Source organism: Crotalus tigris, unplaced genomic scaffold (assembly GCF_016545835.1).
Source record: "Crotalus tigris isolate CLP2741 ecotype Arizona unplaced genomic scaffold, ASM1654583v1 scf7180000018825.4774228, whole genome shotgun sequence".
Classification (NCBI taxonomy): Eukaryota; Metazoa; Chordata; class Lepidosauria; order Squamata; family Viperidae; genus Crotalus; species Crotalus tigris.
In genome coordinates this window covers 4213233-4229079 of record NW_024097215.1, presented here as the reverse complement: position 1 = coordinate 4229079, position 15847 = coordinate 4213233, and the positions used below count along the sequence as shown (strand labels likewise).

At 38.4% G+C, this 15847-nt stretch overlaps 1 protein-coding gene across 2 annotated transcripts; it reads left to right on the top strand.

Moving 5' to 3' along the window:
* Positions 1 to 3116: 3116 nt before the first annotated feature.
* Positions 3117 to 5331, top strand: LOC120313989 (secreted seminal-vesicle Ly-6 protein 1-like). 2 transcript variants are annotated; one of them, XM_039356562.1, is made up of 3 exons: positions 3117 to 3406; positions 4077 to 4205; positions 4616 to 5331. In XM_039356562.1, the coding sequence occupies exons 1-3, from the start codon at positions 3355 to 3357 to the stop codon at positions 4750 to 4752; spliced, it is 318 nt and encodes a 105-aa protein (XP_039212496.1). In that variant the 5' UTR covers positions 3117 to 3354; the 3' UTR covers positions 4753 to 5331. The 2 variants fall into 2 exon arrangements, with proteins under 2 accessions (XP_039212496.1, XP_039212495.1); XM_039356561.1 differs by having other exon boundaries at positions 3137 to 3406; positions 4074 to 4205.
* Positions 5332 to 15847: the final 10516 nt, after the last annotated feature.

The window sequence follows — 15847 nt, the reverse complement described above, 5'->3', positions numbered from 1 at the left end:
ATAACAGTGGAATATTTTGCAAATGTACTGTAAATTTATTACTTCCCACTCGTACTCTCCCTTTCAAAAAAAACCCTGCACACTATTCTGGTTTTCTGCTGAACATCATCAGAGGTTATAAAGATTTCTATTTTTTACCTTGAAATTGTAGCATTCTTTAAATTTGGGGGCCCTTGTGAATGAATGCATGCCTCCCTCTCATTTTTTTCAGTTTCACCATTTTGCCTACCATTTTATTGGTACTAACTACCCAGTTAAACAATTGGGAAAATGAGAGGTAAAGAAATTCTGGAGCTGTAGAAATTAATTATATTTATACAACCTGGATTTTCCTTCTTCTTTTTCCAGCAGCTGAAGCTCTTACTTGCTTCCAATGCCTAAATTTGAAACTGAATCCTTCAGCATGCATCAATAACGAACCATCAAAAACGTGTATTGCCAGACCAGGTGACTCATGTAATATTGTCAGATTTTCTACAAGTACGTATATTTCTACTTAAAATCTGATATTATTCCGAGAAAAATATTAAAATATTCCCTCTGGACATGACATACATTTTCCTATTAAAAATACAATAGTGTATTTATGACCTTCTTGTTTTCTATGCTCTGAACAGAGACGAAAGTAGAGAGTGATAGGCAAGTTGCAGTTTTTGATCCTGTACTTTCTGTTTTACAGACTATCTCAACTCCAAGAATTCCCATCTCATTTGCAAATAGATACCTGCACACTGTTCTAAGGAGGTTTCCTGATTAGTTCCGCAGTGATGTAGATGTGCTAATCTATTTTCTTCTTTTTCAGGTAGAAAAAAGAAAGGTGTGTTTCAACAATCGTGCGTTAAGCCTGATTTTGATTGTAATATGACTATTACATTTGAAACAAATGACACTTACGAAAGCAAATGTTGTGAGCATCGTGACCTCTGCAACACAGCATAAGAAAGCAGTTTGTGGTGTTCCGACATCACCACAAATACGGCACATATTTTTTTCTCTACGTTTTCTCAGTTGTTTTTTTCTTTCCCGAAGCTTCTGCTACACTTCAGGAAATGATCTGATTAATCCATTGGTTTCAAGATGTGATGGCTTGTTTTAGGATGTGGCTGCAGTATTGTAGATATTTTTCTAGTTCCAATGATTAATAATAATAATAATAATAATAATAATAATAATAATAATAATAATAATAAAGTTGGAAGGGATCTTGGAGGTCATCTAGTCCAACCCCCTGCTCAGGCAAGAAACCCTATACCATTTCAGACAAATGGCTGTCCAGTCTCTTCCTTCAGTCTGTGCTTGTGCATTATTTTAAACACTGGTTCTCCTCTTTTATCAGAAAGATATATATGTGTATTTATGCATGTGTGTGTGTGTTTATTAAATTAAAGCAAATTGTGGAATTAATGTCAAAAAATGTCACATTTCTAGCAATCAAATATTTAATATAGATTTGCCTATGAATATTAAGTCTTGATATCTGCAAAATACAAATTACAAATATTTGTTTATCTATCTGTCTGTTATCTAATGACCCCAATAAACATTTGAAGAGGTCAATTTGTTGTCTATCTTACCAAAAATCATTTGCATCAGTTGGATCACCAGCAGAAGGTCGCCAAGATACATATTTTGATACGTTTGTTTTGTCTAAAAAGAGAAGGAGTCATGGTATCTTCCAGGATTTTTTGGGATTCCCCTCTCCCCTTGATAATCACACTCCAATAGCACTCCAATAGCAAAGTACAAGCACAATAAACAGAAAATATTCAGATCTGTAAAAGGAAAGTCAACTTTCTAAATCATAGGAAGGAGTAGGACATGCTACACAACTTTTGTTAGATCCAGGGGAACATCTGGATTTTAAAAATATGGTTTGGGTTTCATATAGAAATGGCAAAGGGGAAACAGATGGTATCAAAGCAGAAATTGGACAATTCAAGAATAAAATCCACCTTTGCTTGCTTGTCACAAGCAAGATTAATTTCTGTCCCTCTCCCAGAAAATTCTTCTCATATGTCATTCTTAAAACCTTCATATTTTTTGTACTTATTTACAGGAAACATGGACTCAGGATTGCATAAATAGACCCACTGAGACTTGGTGTTATACACTAGCGGTATATGAAAACGGTTTGCTGAATAAGTCTAGTTATTTAGATTTATGGATTGCAGTAAGTCTTAAACTGTAGTTTATATGGTAGGATAACTCAGGTGCATGAAATATTATTTCATCTTCAGTTGAATATGTCCATTTAGTGGTTAGAATGAAATCTTTTCTTAACAGATAAGAAAAATAGTAAGGAAGTACTGCATCCACTTTTGGTCACCACGACGTAAAAAAGATGTTGAGACTCTAGAAAGAGTACAGAGAAGAGCAACAAAGGTGATTAGGGGACTGGAGGCTAAAACATATAAGGAACGGTTGCTGGAATTGGATATGTCTAGTTTAATGAAGAGAAGGGCGAGGGGGGACATGATAGCAGTGTTCCAATATCTCAGGGGCTGCCCCAAAGAAGAGGGAGTCAAGTTATTTTCCAAAGCGCCTGAAGGCAGGACAAGAAACAATTGATGGAAACTAATCTAGGAGAGAAGGAACCTAGAACTAAGGAGAAACTTCCTGACAGTTAGAACAATTAATCAGTGGAACAACCTGCCTCCAGAAGCGGTGAATGCTCCAACACTGGAAGTTTTTAAGAAGAGACTGGACAGCCATTTGTCTGAAATGGTATAGGGTTTTCTGCCTGAGCAGTGGGTTGGACTAGATGACCTCCAAGGTCCCTTCCAACTTTATTATTATTATTATTAAACCTGTTAACAGTATACTGTTTTGTGATGCACAAACACCATCTCTTGGGCTAGTTTGTCCTACTGAAGTAATTGTGTGCCCTTCCCTTCCAGTACTTCAATGCCAGAATTTCATAGTAAAGCAGACATTTCTTTCACTTTAGGTTCTCTCTTTTCCCCTACAAATGACTATTTTAGATGGGTTTGCCATTTACTGCCAGCTAATGAAATGCAGACCTTTCAGTGTATTTTCCACTTGATTAAGAAAGTTTTCATAAAGTCTTAATAAAGCATTCAGGTGTAGCCTACCACGAGGCACAGAACATACTGCTCTGGGCTATTGCTGATTCACGGTCATAAGATTTTTATTGTAATTTTGGAGCATTTATAACACAGTCTTCATTAGCCAGAGAACTTACATCCATCTGTGACTTGCTCAGAAAGTATGCTTTTGTGAGTATTAAACACTGACTTCAATAACAGCTCAGGATCATCTTCATCAATTCTATCAAAGTTCCATCAAAATCTTCAATCTTATTTCCAAGCAACAAACGCTGGAGAAAAAGAAAACATGAGCAAGACTTTGTGGTACTCGTTTGCCATCCTTCTCTGCTCTGCCTTGGGTAAGTAGCTAAAGTTAGAGCTTTTAGCAATATTGCCATAATATGTGCATTTTAAATATTATACTTATTTCCTTCATTTTTTCCATTTGATTGAAATGAATCAAGCATCCCCTGCTTGTATGTGAGCATACTGTCTCTGAATGGGGCTTTATGTCCCATATCTTTTACTCTTTAGACCATTGTAATGTTGACTTAACTGTGGGGAACTTTCCACTCAGTTTTACATTTTAAAAAAGGATAGAAAAAATGTCCAAGATTAATAATGGAATAACAGTGTTGGAAGGGACCTAGAAGATCCACTAGGTCTAGGACAACCACTTGCTCAACCAAGAAATCCAATGGTGGGATTCAGCCAGTTTGCACAAGTTCAGCAGAAACGGTAGCTAATTTTTTGTTGCCAGAACAGACGTGCAGAAGCGGCATCCACACAGAGAACCGGTTGCTTACTTATTTGAATCCCACCACCGAGGAAACCTTATACCATTTCAGACAAATGGTTGTCCACACTCTTCCTAAAAACCTCTAGTATTGGAGCACCCACGACCCACAATTCTATTGGTACCAGCTACTCAGCTAAACAATTGGGAAAATGAGAGGTAAAGAAATTCTGGAGATGCAGAAATTAATTATATTTATACAACCTTGATTTTTCTTCTTCTTTTTCCAGCAGCTGAAGCTCTTACCTGCATCAAGTGCAAAAATTTTAAACTGGCTGTTTCAAGATGTATCAATAAGGAACCATCAAGAACGTGTATCGCCAAACAGAATCAACCATGTCAAATTATCAAATATTATGAAGGTATGTATGTTTCTACTTCAAATCTGGTATTACTCCAATAAAAATATTCCTTCTGCATGTGACACACATTATTCTATTCAAAATAGAGTAAAATGTTTACGAACCTCTTGTTTTCTGTGCTCTGGGTAGAAAAGAAAGTGGGGTGGGGTATGTCATTTCTAGTTCCTAGTGATCAAATCATGTTCATTCTCAACTCCAAGAATTCCCATCCAAATTGGGAATGGAAGCCCATAGCTTTTGTGTGTTTGTGTGTGTGTGTGTGTGTGTGTATGTATGTATGTATGTGTGTGTGTGTGTGTGTATGTACCAGGAAGAGGAAAGCTATGCTAAGGAGGTTTCTTGCATGTTTTTTCAGGGTTTGTGGTGCAACCAATGATGTAGATGTGCTAATTGAGTTTCTTCTTTTTCAGGTGAAGAAATGAAAAGCGTGTTTTTTCAAGGGTGCCGTAGACGGGACATGCCATGTAATACGACTGGTTCAATAACAGAAGGGACAATGTTTGAAAGCATCTGTTGTGACCATGAAGACCTCTGCAACACACCATAAAAAAAGCAGTCCCTGGTGTTCCGACATCACCGTCAGTTCAGCACATATTTTTCTTCACTACTTTCAATTGTTTTTTCTTTTTCTTTCCCCAAGCTTCTAAAGGTACTTTTGTAGAAAAAGGATCTGATTAGTCCATTGTTTTAAAGATGTGAGGGCTTGTTTTGGGATATGGTTGTAGTCTTGTAGACATTTTTCTGGTTCCGGTAAAGAAGCATGAATTGCAAGAGGTACAATCCTTCAGTCTGTGCTAGTTCATTCTTCTAAACACTGGCTCTCCTCTTTTATCAGGAAAATGGGTATGTGTATGTATGTGTGTGTGTGTGTGTGTGTGTATACACACACCCAGATTATCTCTCTCATTCTGCCTCTCTCTCTCTCTATCCACACACACATACACACATATTAAATTAAATAAAATTGTGGAACTAATGTCAAAATATGTCCCATTTCCAGCAACCAACTATTCAAGGTAGATTTCCCTATGAATATTAAGTCCTGACACATGCAAATCAGAAATGTCTGTTTATCCGCCTGTCTGTCATTTAATGACTCCAATAAACACTTGACTAAGAGGGCCAATAGTTGACTATCCTTTCAGAAGTCATTTGCATCAGCTGGATCACCAGAAGAAGGTCACCTCTGTCCCCAAGATACATACTATGATATGTATTTCTACTGTCCAAATACAGAAGGAATTACGGTATCCCGGAGGGTCCCAAGCCAAATGCCATACAGCTCAACAGAAATTCTCTGGCGTTACTTTCTGGTACCAGTTTTCTATCAAGGACCAGATCCCAAGACTGCAATATCTCTATTTCCTAATCTGCAGGATTTGAGTTTGAACATGGTCTGTATCTTATCATGAGGAAACTTCAAGGAATTCTTTTGCATTCTCCCCTCCCCTGATGATGCTTAACCACACTCCAATAGCTGAATTACAATGGGCCCACAACCGGCGGGTGTGTGAGGTCACCATTCCTAGAAATGGAGCTACACACATTTACATTCAGGCTCTTGCCACTCACACAAATGGAGCTGCGCGCGCTTGGTTGATCCCTGTGTAAAGCAATCTGAAGCAGTATATAAAGTCTAAGGCAGTGGTTCTCAACCTTTTTAATGCCGCGACCCCCAACCGGTCGTAAGTCGAGGACTACTCAACCGGTCATAAGTCGAGGACTACTCAACTGGTGCAGCACCGTTTGCAGAATGGGACTTTTGGTGGGCTCAGCAGGGCAGAGACAGCCTGGACAATTCCTATCGGCTTTTGAAAGCCAATAGAATTAGACTCTATTCAAGAGAGTCTATTCTATTGGCTTTCAAAAGCCAATAGAATAAAAGGGAGCAGCACAGCTAAGAAAAAGGGGGAAAAAATGGCGGACTGCGTTGTTTGGCGACCCCCGTGAAATGGTCGTTCGACCCCAAATGGGGTCCCGACCCACAGGTTGAGAACCACTGGTCTAAGTGCTATTGCTGTTACAACTGTTGCAGCATCCCGATGGTCACGTGATCCAATTCCTGCTGCTTGGCAACCAACATGTATTTATGATGGTTGCAAGGTCTTAGGCTCATGTGTTCTCCATTTGCAATCTTCACACCCTATAATAATAATAAATAACACGTCTTTAATGGAGCAAGCAAGCTGGTAGCCAGCATCCTATTTCATGACAATGGTGAAGAGCACCATATGTAGCAAAAAACCAGCAGAATATGGCATGGAAGATAGAGAAATTTTCCTAAATGTGCTCATTTTCTGCCTCAGATAATCTTTTAGCTGTTAATTTGGTGATTTCAAGGCATAGGTTTGGCCCAAGAAAATCTCCAACTGCTTTGGAAATGATACAAGGGTTTTCCTAAGATACACCCAGACTGGAGGGTCCTAGCAGAACTTGAGTCTTACCAATAGGAGCATAATATCTGTGACTGAATCTAATTTTAGTCTATTTCCAGTTGATTAAGAAAGTTTTCATAATGTCTTAATCAAGCATTCAGGTGTAGCCTATGATGAAGCACAGAACATACTGCCCTGGGTTATTGTTGATTCTTGGTCATAAGATTTTTATTGTATTTTGAAGCACTTACAACACAATCTTCGTTTTCCATCTGTGAACTTGCTCAGAAAATACGTCTTTGTGGGTTTTAATATTGACTTTGGGGATCATCTTCATCAATACCAGCAAAGGTCCACCAAAATCTTCAATCTTATTTCAAAGTAACAATTGCTGGAAGAAAAGAAAACATGAGCAAGGCTTTGTGGTTCTCGATTGCCATCCTTCTCTGCTCTGCCTTGGGTGAGTAGCCAGAATTAAAGCTTTGAACAGTATTGCTGTACTCATTTTCTTCATTTTGTCCGTTTAGTTGAGCCATAAACCAAGTGTCTCCTGCTTGTAAGTGAGCATACTGTTTCTGAATGAGGCTTTATGTCCCATATCTTTTACTCTTTTGACCATTGTAGTGTTGATTTAATTAATGGGACCATACATCTCAGTTTTACATTTTAAAAACAGATAGAAAAAAATGTGCATGATTAATACTTACTTCAGTGTTTGATTACAACCCATAACGAAACAACAAAAAAGCTTCACAGTTGTGAGTCCAGAGCTCTTAAGCCTTTTTGGAACCACCACTAGATTTCCGTGGAGACATGCCCATCATAGCAAAATACTTTGTCACACATACACAATTATAGTTCCATGAAGTGAACCTGTTCTTGAAGAGTGATTAAAATATTTTAAATTGTTTATATTTTAAAGTATATTAAATGCTTTATATTTTTTCATTAATGTACACATTTTTCTATGTTATAACTGGTGGTGATGGTTCCATGAGATTTTCCAAAAGTGTAAATCAATCATTTTCTACTTGTACCCTCCTTTCAGAAAGCTATGCAGTGTTCTGGATTCACTGAGCATCAGCAGATGTTACAAAAATTTCTTTTTTTGCTTAAATATTTCTTACTTTCTTAAAATATGGGGGATCCAGAAGGAAGGAAGGAAGGAAGGAAGGAAGGAAGGAAGGAAGGAAGGAAGGAAGGAAGGAAGGAAGGAAGGAAGGAAGGAAGGAAGTCATTTCTTTTTTCTCAGTTTTACCCTTTTTCCTACAGTTCTATTGGGACTAATTGACATATTAAACTATTAGGAAGTATGAAAGGTAAAGAAATTCTAGAGCAGGGCTTTTCAACTTTTTCACCCATTGTACCACTTTTAGGATATGGCAACATCTGAGTACCACCAGTTGCCTAGCAAGGTGTCAAAAACTTGATGACCCCCCCCAAAAGGAAAAAAGTGATAAGTACAGGTAGTCCTCGACTTACAACAGTTCACTTAGTGATTGTTTGAAGTTACAGTGGCACTGAAAAAAGTGCCCCCCAAGCCACAGCCAAGCAAGACACTTGCCTGCCCACCTGGTGGCGTTCTTCCTCCTATCCGAGGTTTTATTGTTGTGAGCATTTCTGTTGAGAATTGGCAGCAGGGATGGGGTGGGGGAGTTTTTGGTTTTTATTTCCCCCATTTACTGGGTGGTTGCAGCAGGTTTTGGTCACTTCACATGACCCTGGGACACTGTGACCGTCATAAATATGAATCAGTTGCCAAGCATCTGAATGTAAATCACAAGACTCTGGAGAGGCTGCAACATTCCAGCTGATCAACACTTCTTCTGGGCTCAGCAGAAGTGTTAGGATCAGTGCTGCTTTCCAGCTGATTGGTGCTTCTTCACAGCTCAGCAGAAGCACCAGGATCAGCGCCAAGCTCTAGCTGGAGCCTGGCGCTGCTCCTGGCACTTCCGCTGAGCCCTGACAGCCCTGCAGCTCCAGCCATCTCTCTCTCAGGCTTGTGCGGTGCTGCCACCGGTTCAGCTCATTTCCCTCCCCCGCTACCACTTTTCTAGGAGGTCGCATACCACCTGCCAGGTGCCAATGTACCACAGGTGTACCCGTACCACTGGTTGAAAAGCTCTGTTCTAGAGCTATGGAAATTAATTATATTTATACAACCTAGAATTTGTTTCTTCTTTTTCCAGAAGCTGAAGCTCTTACCTGCAAAAAATGCGCACGATTTAAGATTGGATTTGGTTGTGTCAGTAAGGAGCGATCAAGAACTTGTAATGCCATACCAGGTCAAAAGTGTAAAGTTATTAAGTCTTTTCTAGGTATGTATCTCTCTATTTAAAATTTGATATTATTCAGATAAAAATATTCCCTCTGCACATGACACACACTTGCCAATTAAAAATACAGTAGAATATTTATGTATCTATTGTTTTCTGTGCTCTGGGTAGAGAAGAAAGTAGAGAGGGGGTATGCAATTTCTAGTTTCTATTTATTAAATCCAGCGCTTAACATTTTTACAGACTTTTCCAATCTTGGTGACCACCTGTAATTTAGAGTCTCAACTCTAAAATTTGGTGAATTGGATACCGATATCTTGGGGGAGGGGAGGTACCAGGAGGGTGAAAACTGTTCCAAAGAGACTTCTTGGACATGTTCTTCAGGATTTGTTGTACAAGGAATCATGTCGATGTGCTAATCTATTTTCTTCTTTTACAGAAGGAACAATCAGAGGTTTGATTACACAAGGGTGCACAAAATCTATTAATGAATGTGGTCTGAAGGTTTTCAGTGAAACAGTGGGCACTCTGGAAACAACATGTTGTGATGATCGTAACTTCTGCAACATACCATAAACAAGACTATCATGGTATTCTAATATCACTTTCAATTCAGGGCATTTTGTTTTCTACTAATTTCAGTGGTTTTCTCTCTCCAAGCTTCTAACGGCTGAAAAATGTGATGGCTTATTTGGGGTTGTGGCTGTAGTACTGCAGATGTTTTTCTGGTACCAGTGAAGGAGCATGAATCGTGAGAGGTGTAATCCTTCAGTCTGTGCTTGTACATTCTTCTAAACACTCATTCTTCTCTTTCATCAGGAAGATGTGTATGTGTGTATTCAATCAAATTATGGAACTAATGGCAAAATATGTCATTTTACAACAGCAATCAAATATGTAATATGTATTTCTTGTTTCTCTGTAATAAAATATTTCTGTTTTGAAAATTGAGTGCAATGTGGTTTCAAGATAATTTGCACCTGATAGTAAATTTCTTACAGAAAGCTGGTCAAAAAGCACAAGTTCTTAAGCTTTTTGTTGTCTAGGAATTATTTTGTAGTAATTTCTACATATAATCGCAAGATTTCTGAGTTTGCAAAATTAATTGGTGAACTCTCCTTCCAATTGTTTGCGGACAACCACCTTGCAAAAGTGTGTGGTGAGCCAGACCTACGAAGATAATAGTTTTTGGACACTCATTTTAATATTTTTAATTCTTCATTCCAACATTTTAAATTGAATTAATTGATCACATAGAGATAAAAATATTTCTGAGAAAATTTCTTGTAAGTTGCTTTTAATTTTAATTTTAGTGAAGTATTCTGACTCTGAGTTAAAAACGCCTTCTTTTAAATCAAGTCAAATAGATAACTGAATAGAAATGATTTCATAACAAAAAATATATTTTTAATCAGAAAGATTACTTGCATTCATGCTGTGATTTTTACTTCTGGAAAATACATCTTTTGTCCATTCCTATAGGTAAAAGGATGATGCTCTCTTCCATACCATCTTTATAACGGCGCAGGCTCATCGGGTGATATCTGATGGCCCATGCTTCTTTCAGACAAAGACATTCCAATCTGGCTTGTGTCCAGGAAGTCTCCCAATGCCCTTTAGAGACTCCTCTCACTGATTCATTAACTGCCAGATATTCTAACATACTGATACATGCTCTCTAGTTAGGGTTACATAGAGCTATACGGTTCAGAATATGAAGGATAAACTCTGAGGAAAATGCTGTTTTCAAATTTCAGATGCATAAAGAGGGTGCTTCAAATATTTTGTAGAGGAAAATGTAATGGCCAGCATCTGGATATTGGAAAATAAAATTATTTTACTAGTGCACAAAAAAAAATATTTCTGTTTTAAAGGGGAGGGGTGGACAATGTTTTCTTCTCAAGCACTGGCGTGCATGCCACAAGGGGGGCTAAGAAGTTAGGTTCTTTTTTTATCCCAGGACGAGAAACAAAGCATAATTAATTGAAATGAGAAGCCCATAGCTTGTGTGTGTGTGTGTGTGTGTGTGTGTGTGTGTATGTATGTGTGTTTTCTATTACTTTCAATTGTTTTCTTTCCCCAAACTTCTAACGGCTGAAAAATGTGATGGCTTATTTGGGGTTGTGGCTATAGTACTGCAGATGTTTTTCTGGTACCAGTGAAAGAGCATGAATCGTGAGAGGTGTAATCCTTCAGTCTGTGCTTGTACATTCTTTTAAACACTCAGTCTCCTTTTTTATCAGGAAGAATTGTATGACAAAATAAGTCACTTTACAACAGTAATCAAATAAATACTGCATCCAGTTTTGCTCACCACAATGTAAAGAAGATGTTGAGACTCTAGAAAGAATACGGAGAAGAGCAGCAAAGATGATTAGGGGACTGGAGGCTAAAACATATAAGGAACGGCTGCTGGAATTAGGTATGTCTAGTTCAACAAAAAGAAGGATGAGGGGGGACATGATAGCAGTGTACCAGTATCTCAGGGACTGCCACCAAGAAGAGGTAGTCAAGATATTCTCCAAAACACTTGAAGGCAGGATAAGATGCAACAGATGGAAACTCATCAAGGAGAGAAGCAACCTAGAACTAAAGAGAAACTTCCTGACAGTTAGAACAATTAACCAGTGGAACAACCTGCCTCCAGAAGCTGTGAATGTTCCAACACTGGACATTTTTAAGAAGAGACTGGATAGCCATTTATCTGTAATGGTATAGGGTTTCCTGCCTGAGCAGGGGATTGGACTAGATGACCTCCAAGGTACCTTCCAACTTTTTATTATTATTATTATTATTATTATTATTATTAATATTATTATTATTATTATTGTGTAATATAGATATATGAATATTAAAAGCTGACAACTGACACGCATTTGTTTTTCTGTCTATTTGTTATCTAGTCATAATAGCACTAAGCAGTCTAATTGTTGATCATCCCACCAAAAATCATTTGCGTGAACTCGATCACAATAAGGAAGTCACCACTATGCCCAATACACTGATGGCCAGTATGACAAGGTCTTAATCAAACAGAGAAGGAATCATGGTGTCCCGAGAGGTTCCAATCCAAATGTCATGCAACTCAACACCAATTCTCTAGTGTTATTTTCTGGTACCAGTTTTCTATCTAGGAGCAAACCTGAAGAAAATAACATCTCCAATTCCTAATCCACATGGTTGGAATTTGAACATGGTGTGCATTCTTAACTCAGGGAGCCTTCCAGGCATTTTTAGGATTCCCTCCTTCACTTACATATTGTGTAAAATATGTGGAGGAGTCTTGTGATTTTGTATGACTCAGAGTGACTTTTCCTTGACCTTCAGATTTAGGTGACACTTACTTCTCTAGCGCAGGGCTTTTCAACCAGTGGTATGGGTACCACCTGTGGTACATTGGCACCTGGCAGGTGGTACACAACCATCCTAGAAAAGTGGTAGCAGGGGAGGGGAATGAGCTGAACTGGTGGCAGCACCGCACAAGCCTGAGTGAGAGATGGCTGGAGCTGCAGGGCTGTCAGAGCTCAGTGGAAGCACCAGGAACAGCACCAGGCTCCAGCTGATCCTGGTGCTTCTGCTGAGCCCAGAAGAAGCGCCAGGATCAGCTGGAATGTTGCAGCTTCTCCAGGGTCTTGTGATTTACATTCAGATGCTTAGCAACTGATTCATATTTATGACAGTCACAGTGTCCCAGGGTCATGGTGAAGTGACCAAAACCTGCTACAAACACCCAGCAGATGGGGAGGGGATAAAAACTAAATACCCCCCACCCCACCCCCACTGCCAATCTTCAACAGAAATGCTCACAACAATGAAAACCTCAGACAGGAGGAAGAGCGCTGCTGGGTGGGCAGGCAGGTGTCTTGCTTGGCTATGGCTTGGGGGGCCTTTTTTTCAGTGCCATTGTAACTTCAAACAGTCTCTAAGTGAACTGTTGTAAGTTAAGGACTACCTGTACTTTATCACTTTTTTCCTTTTGGGGGGGTCATCAAGTTTTTGACTCCTTGCTAGGCAACTGGTGGTATTCAGATATTGCCATATCCTGAAAGTGTACCATTGGGTGAAAAGGTTGAAAAGCGGTGTTCTAGTGCAACAAAATTGGGCATCATAATCTTCAGATAAATAGAAATACTTCACGTACTTTATGCCAGCACCTGTTCAGATCATGCGTCCCCATGGATTATGACTTGTTTGTTCATTGTCCATTAGCTCAATACACAAAGCTACCCACATTTTATAAGATATGGGTCTTTAATAGGTCAATGGTGTCATTATTTTCTCAATATTTTTATTTTTTTTCCCTTTCTTGTAACTGAAGATCTCATCTGCCATCTTCGGAGCAAATGCAAGGAAGGTGAAGGATATCTCAATACAGAGTCTACCTGTCAGGCTAAAGGAAGACATGAGTGCAAAAAAGTGATATCACTTCAAGGTTTCCATGGCCCATCAGGACCCAAAACATACCTGTTGTCACAGTGGCCTACCTTTTGAACAAGGAAGCCCACTGGTGTTCCAGCAGATGACCTTCAGAAGAAGTCATGCTGCCATCAAGGTTCATAGCCATGGAGTTCCATGACTTCCATAAATTGGTACAACCCCTTTCTGAAGCAAGCAAGCTGCTAGCCAGCACCATATTTCATGGCAATGGTGAAGGCCATCATTTGGAGAGGACAAGTAGCAGAACGTGGAATAGAAGAAGAGAATTTGACCAAAATATGGTTGTTTTGTGTCTCTCATAGTCTTTTATCTGTTAATTTGTCAATTCTAAGGTATACGTTCAGCCCATGAAAGTCTCCAGTAGAAATCACACAAGTGTATGATTTCATAAGATATACAAAGAATGGGAAAGAAAGGTCCTAATACAACCTGAATTTTACCAATATGAGTATAGTATCATTGGGTAAGTCTAACTACAGTGTATTTTCCACTTGATTAAGAAGGTTTTCATGATGTCATAATCAAGCAGTCAGGTGTAACCTATAACAAGGCACAGAACATACTGCACCGGGCTATTGCTGATTCATGGTCATTAGATTTTTATTGTATTTTTGGAGTATTTATAACACCATCTTAATTATCCAGAGAACTTACATCCATCTGTGATTTGCCGAGAAAGTATTTATTTGTGAGTTGTAATACTGACTTTGATAACAGGTTAGGATCATCTTCATCAATACCAATCAAAGTTCCACCATATTCTTCAACCTTACTTCAAAGCAACAATTGCTGGAAGGAAAGAAAACATGAGCAAGGCTTTGTGGTTCTCTATTGCCATTCTTCTCTGCTCTGCCTTGGGTGAGTAGACAAAATTATAGCTTTCAATAGTATTGCTACAATGGGTGTATTTTTGGATACTGTATGCATTTCCATCTTTTTGTCCATTTGGTTGAACCGCAAACCAAGCGTCCCACTGCTTGAAAGCCAGCAAACTGTTTTTGAATAGGGCTTTATGTCTCATACTTTAAATAGTTTGACAGTTTTTTATGATGACTTAATTGATGGGAAGTTTCAGCTCCGTTTTACAATTTAAAAATGGGTAGAAAAAATGCTTGAGATTAATACTTGAATGAATGAATGAATGAATGAATGAATACCTCCCTTTCTCTTTTTTTCAATTTTACCATTTTGCCTATACTTCTATAACTTCCAAGTTAAGCTATCAGGAAAAAGAGAGGTAAATAAGTTCTGGAGCTATAGGAATTAATTATATTTATACAATCTGGATTTTGTTTCTTTTTTCTTTTTTGTTTCTTTCTCTTCTTTTTCCAGAAGCTGAAGCTCTTACCTGCAAGAGATGCAGAAAATTTCAGATGGGATCTGCTTGTAAGGAGCCATCAAAAACCTGTATTGCGAAACCAGATCAAAAGTGTAAAATTATTTATTTTAATGGTATGTCTCGGCTCAAAATCCAATAATATTCAGATAAAAATATTCCCTTTGACATGACACATGTCATGTTTTCTCTGTTCTGCATAGAGAAGAAAGTAGAGAGGGAGTATGTAATTTGTAGTTTCTATCCATCCAATCCAATGCCTTCCATTTTTACAGACTATTCCAATCTTGGTGACCCCCTATAATTTAGAGCCTCAACTCCCAGAATTCCCATCCAATTTGATGAACTGGATATACTACCTTGGGGAGAGGGTACCAGGATGTTGAAAGCTGTTCTAAAGAGATTTCTTGGCTATGCTCTTCAGGATTTGTATAACCAATGAAGTTGATGTGCTAATCTATTTTCTTCCTTTACAATAAGAATGTCCACAGACTTAATTGCACAAGCCTGCACTAAATCTAATGATGAATGTCATCTGACTTGGGGGCTAGTAATAATTGGTGTTAGGGGTATAAAATGTTGTGATGATCATGACCTCTGCAACACACCATAAACAAAGCAGTCATAGTGTTCCAATATCACCCTCAAATCAGGACAGTTTGTTTTCTCCAACTTTCAACTGTTTTCTTTCTCCAAGCTTCTAAAGGCTATGCTGCAGAAAATAATCTGATGAATCCAATTTGTTAAAGATGTGATGGTTTGTTTTGGGTTGTGATTACAGTCTTGTAGGCATTACTGATTCCAGTAAAGGAGCATGAATCGCGAGAGGTGTAATCCTTCAGTCTGTTCTTACACATTCTTCTAGACACTCATTCCCCTGTTTTATCAGGAATATGTTTATGTATGTATTAAATCAAATTATGGAACTAATGACAAAATATGTCACTTTTCCAGCAATCAAATATTTAACATAGATTTGTATATGAATATTAAATGCTGACAAATAAAAAATGCAAGTGATAGACATCTGTTTATCTGTCTATCTGTTATCTAATGAACTTTGAACTACGATGCTGGAGAAGACTCCTGCGAGTCCCCTGGACTGCAAGGTGATCAAACCAGTCAGTCCTAGAAGAGATCAACCCCGACTGCTTTTTAGAAGGCCAGATCCTGAAGTTGAAACTCAAATACTTTGGCCACCTAATGAGAAGGAAGGAC

What these genes read in the sequence shown, in the direction of transcription:
- LOC120313989 (XM_039356561.1), top strand. Translation starts at nt 3,355, where the DNA reads ATGAGCAAGACTTTGTGGTACTCGTTTGCCATCCTTCTCTGCTCTGCC. An exon ending in CCTTCTCTGCTCTGCCTTGG is followed by an intron (nt 3,407 to 4,073) that starts GTAAGTAGCTAA and finishes TTCTTTTTCCAG; the next exon opens with CAGCTGAAGCTCTTACCTGC. An exon ending in AATTATCAAATATTATGAAG is followed by an intron (nt 4,206 to 4,615) that starts GTATGTATGTTT and finishes CTTCTTTTTCAG; the next exon opens with GTGAAGAAATGAAAAGCGTG.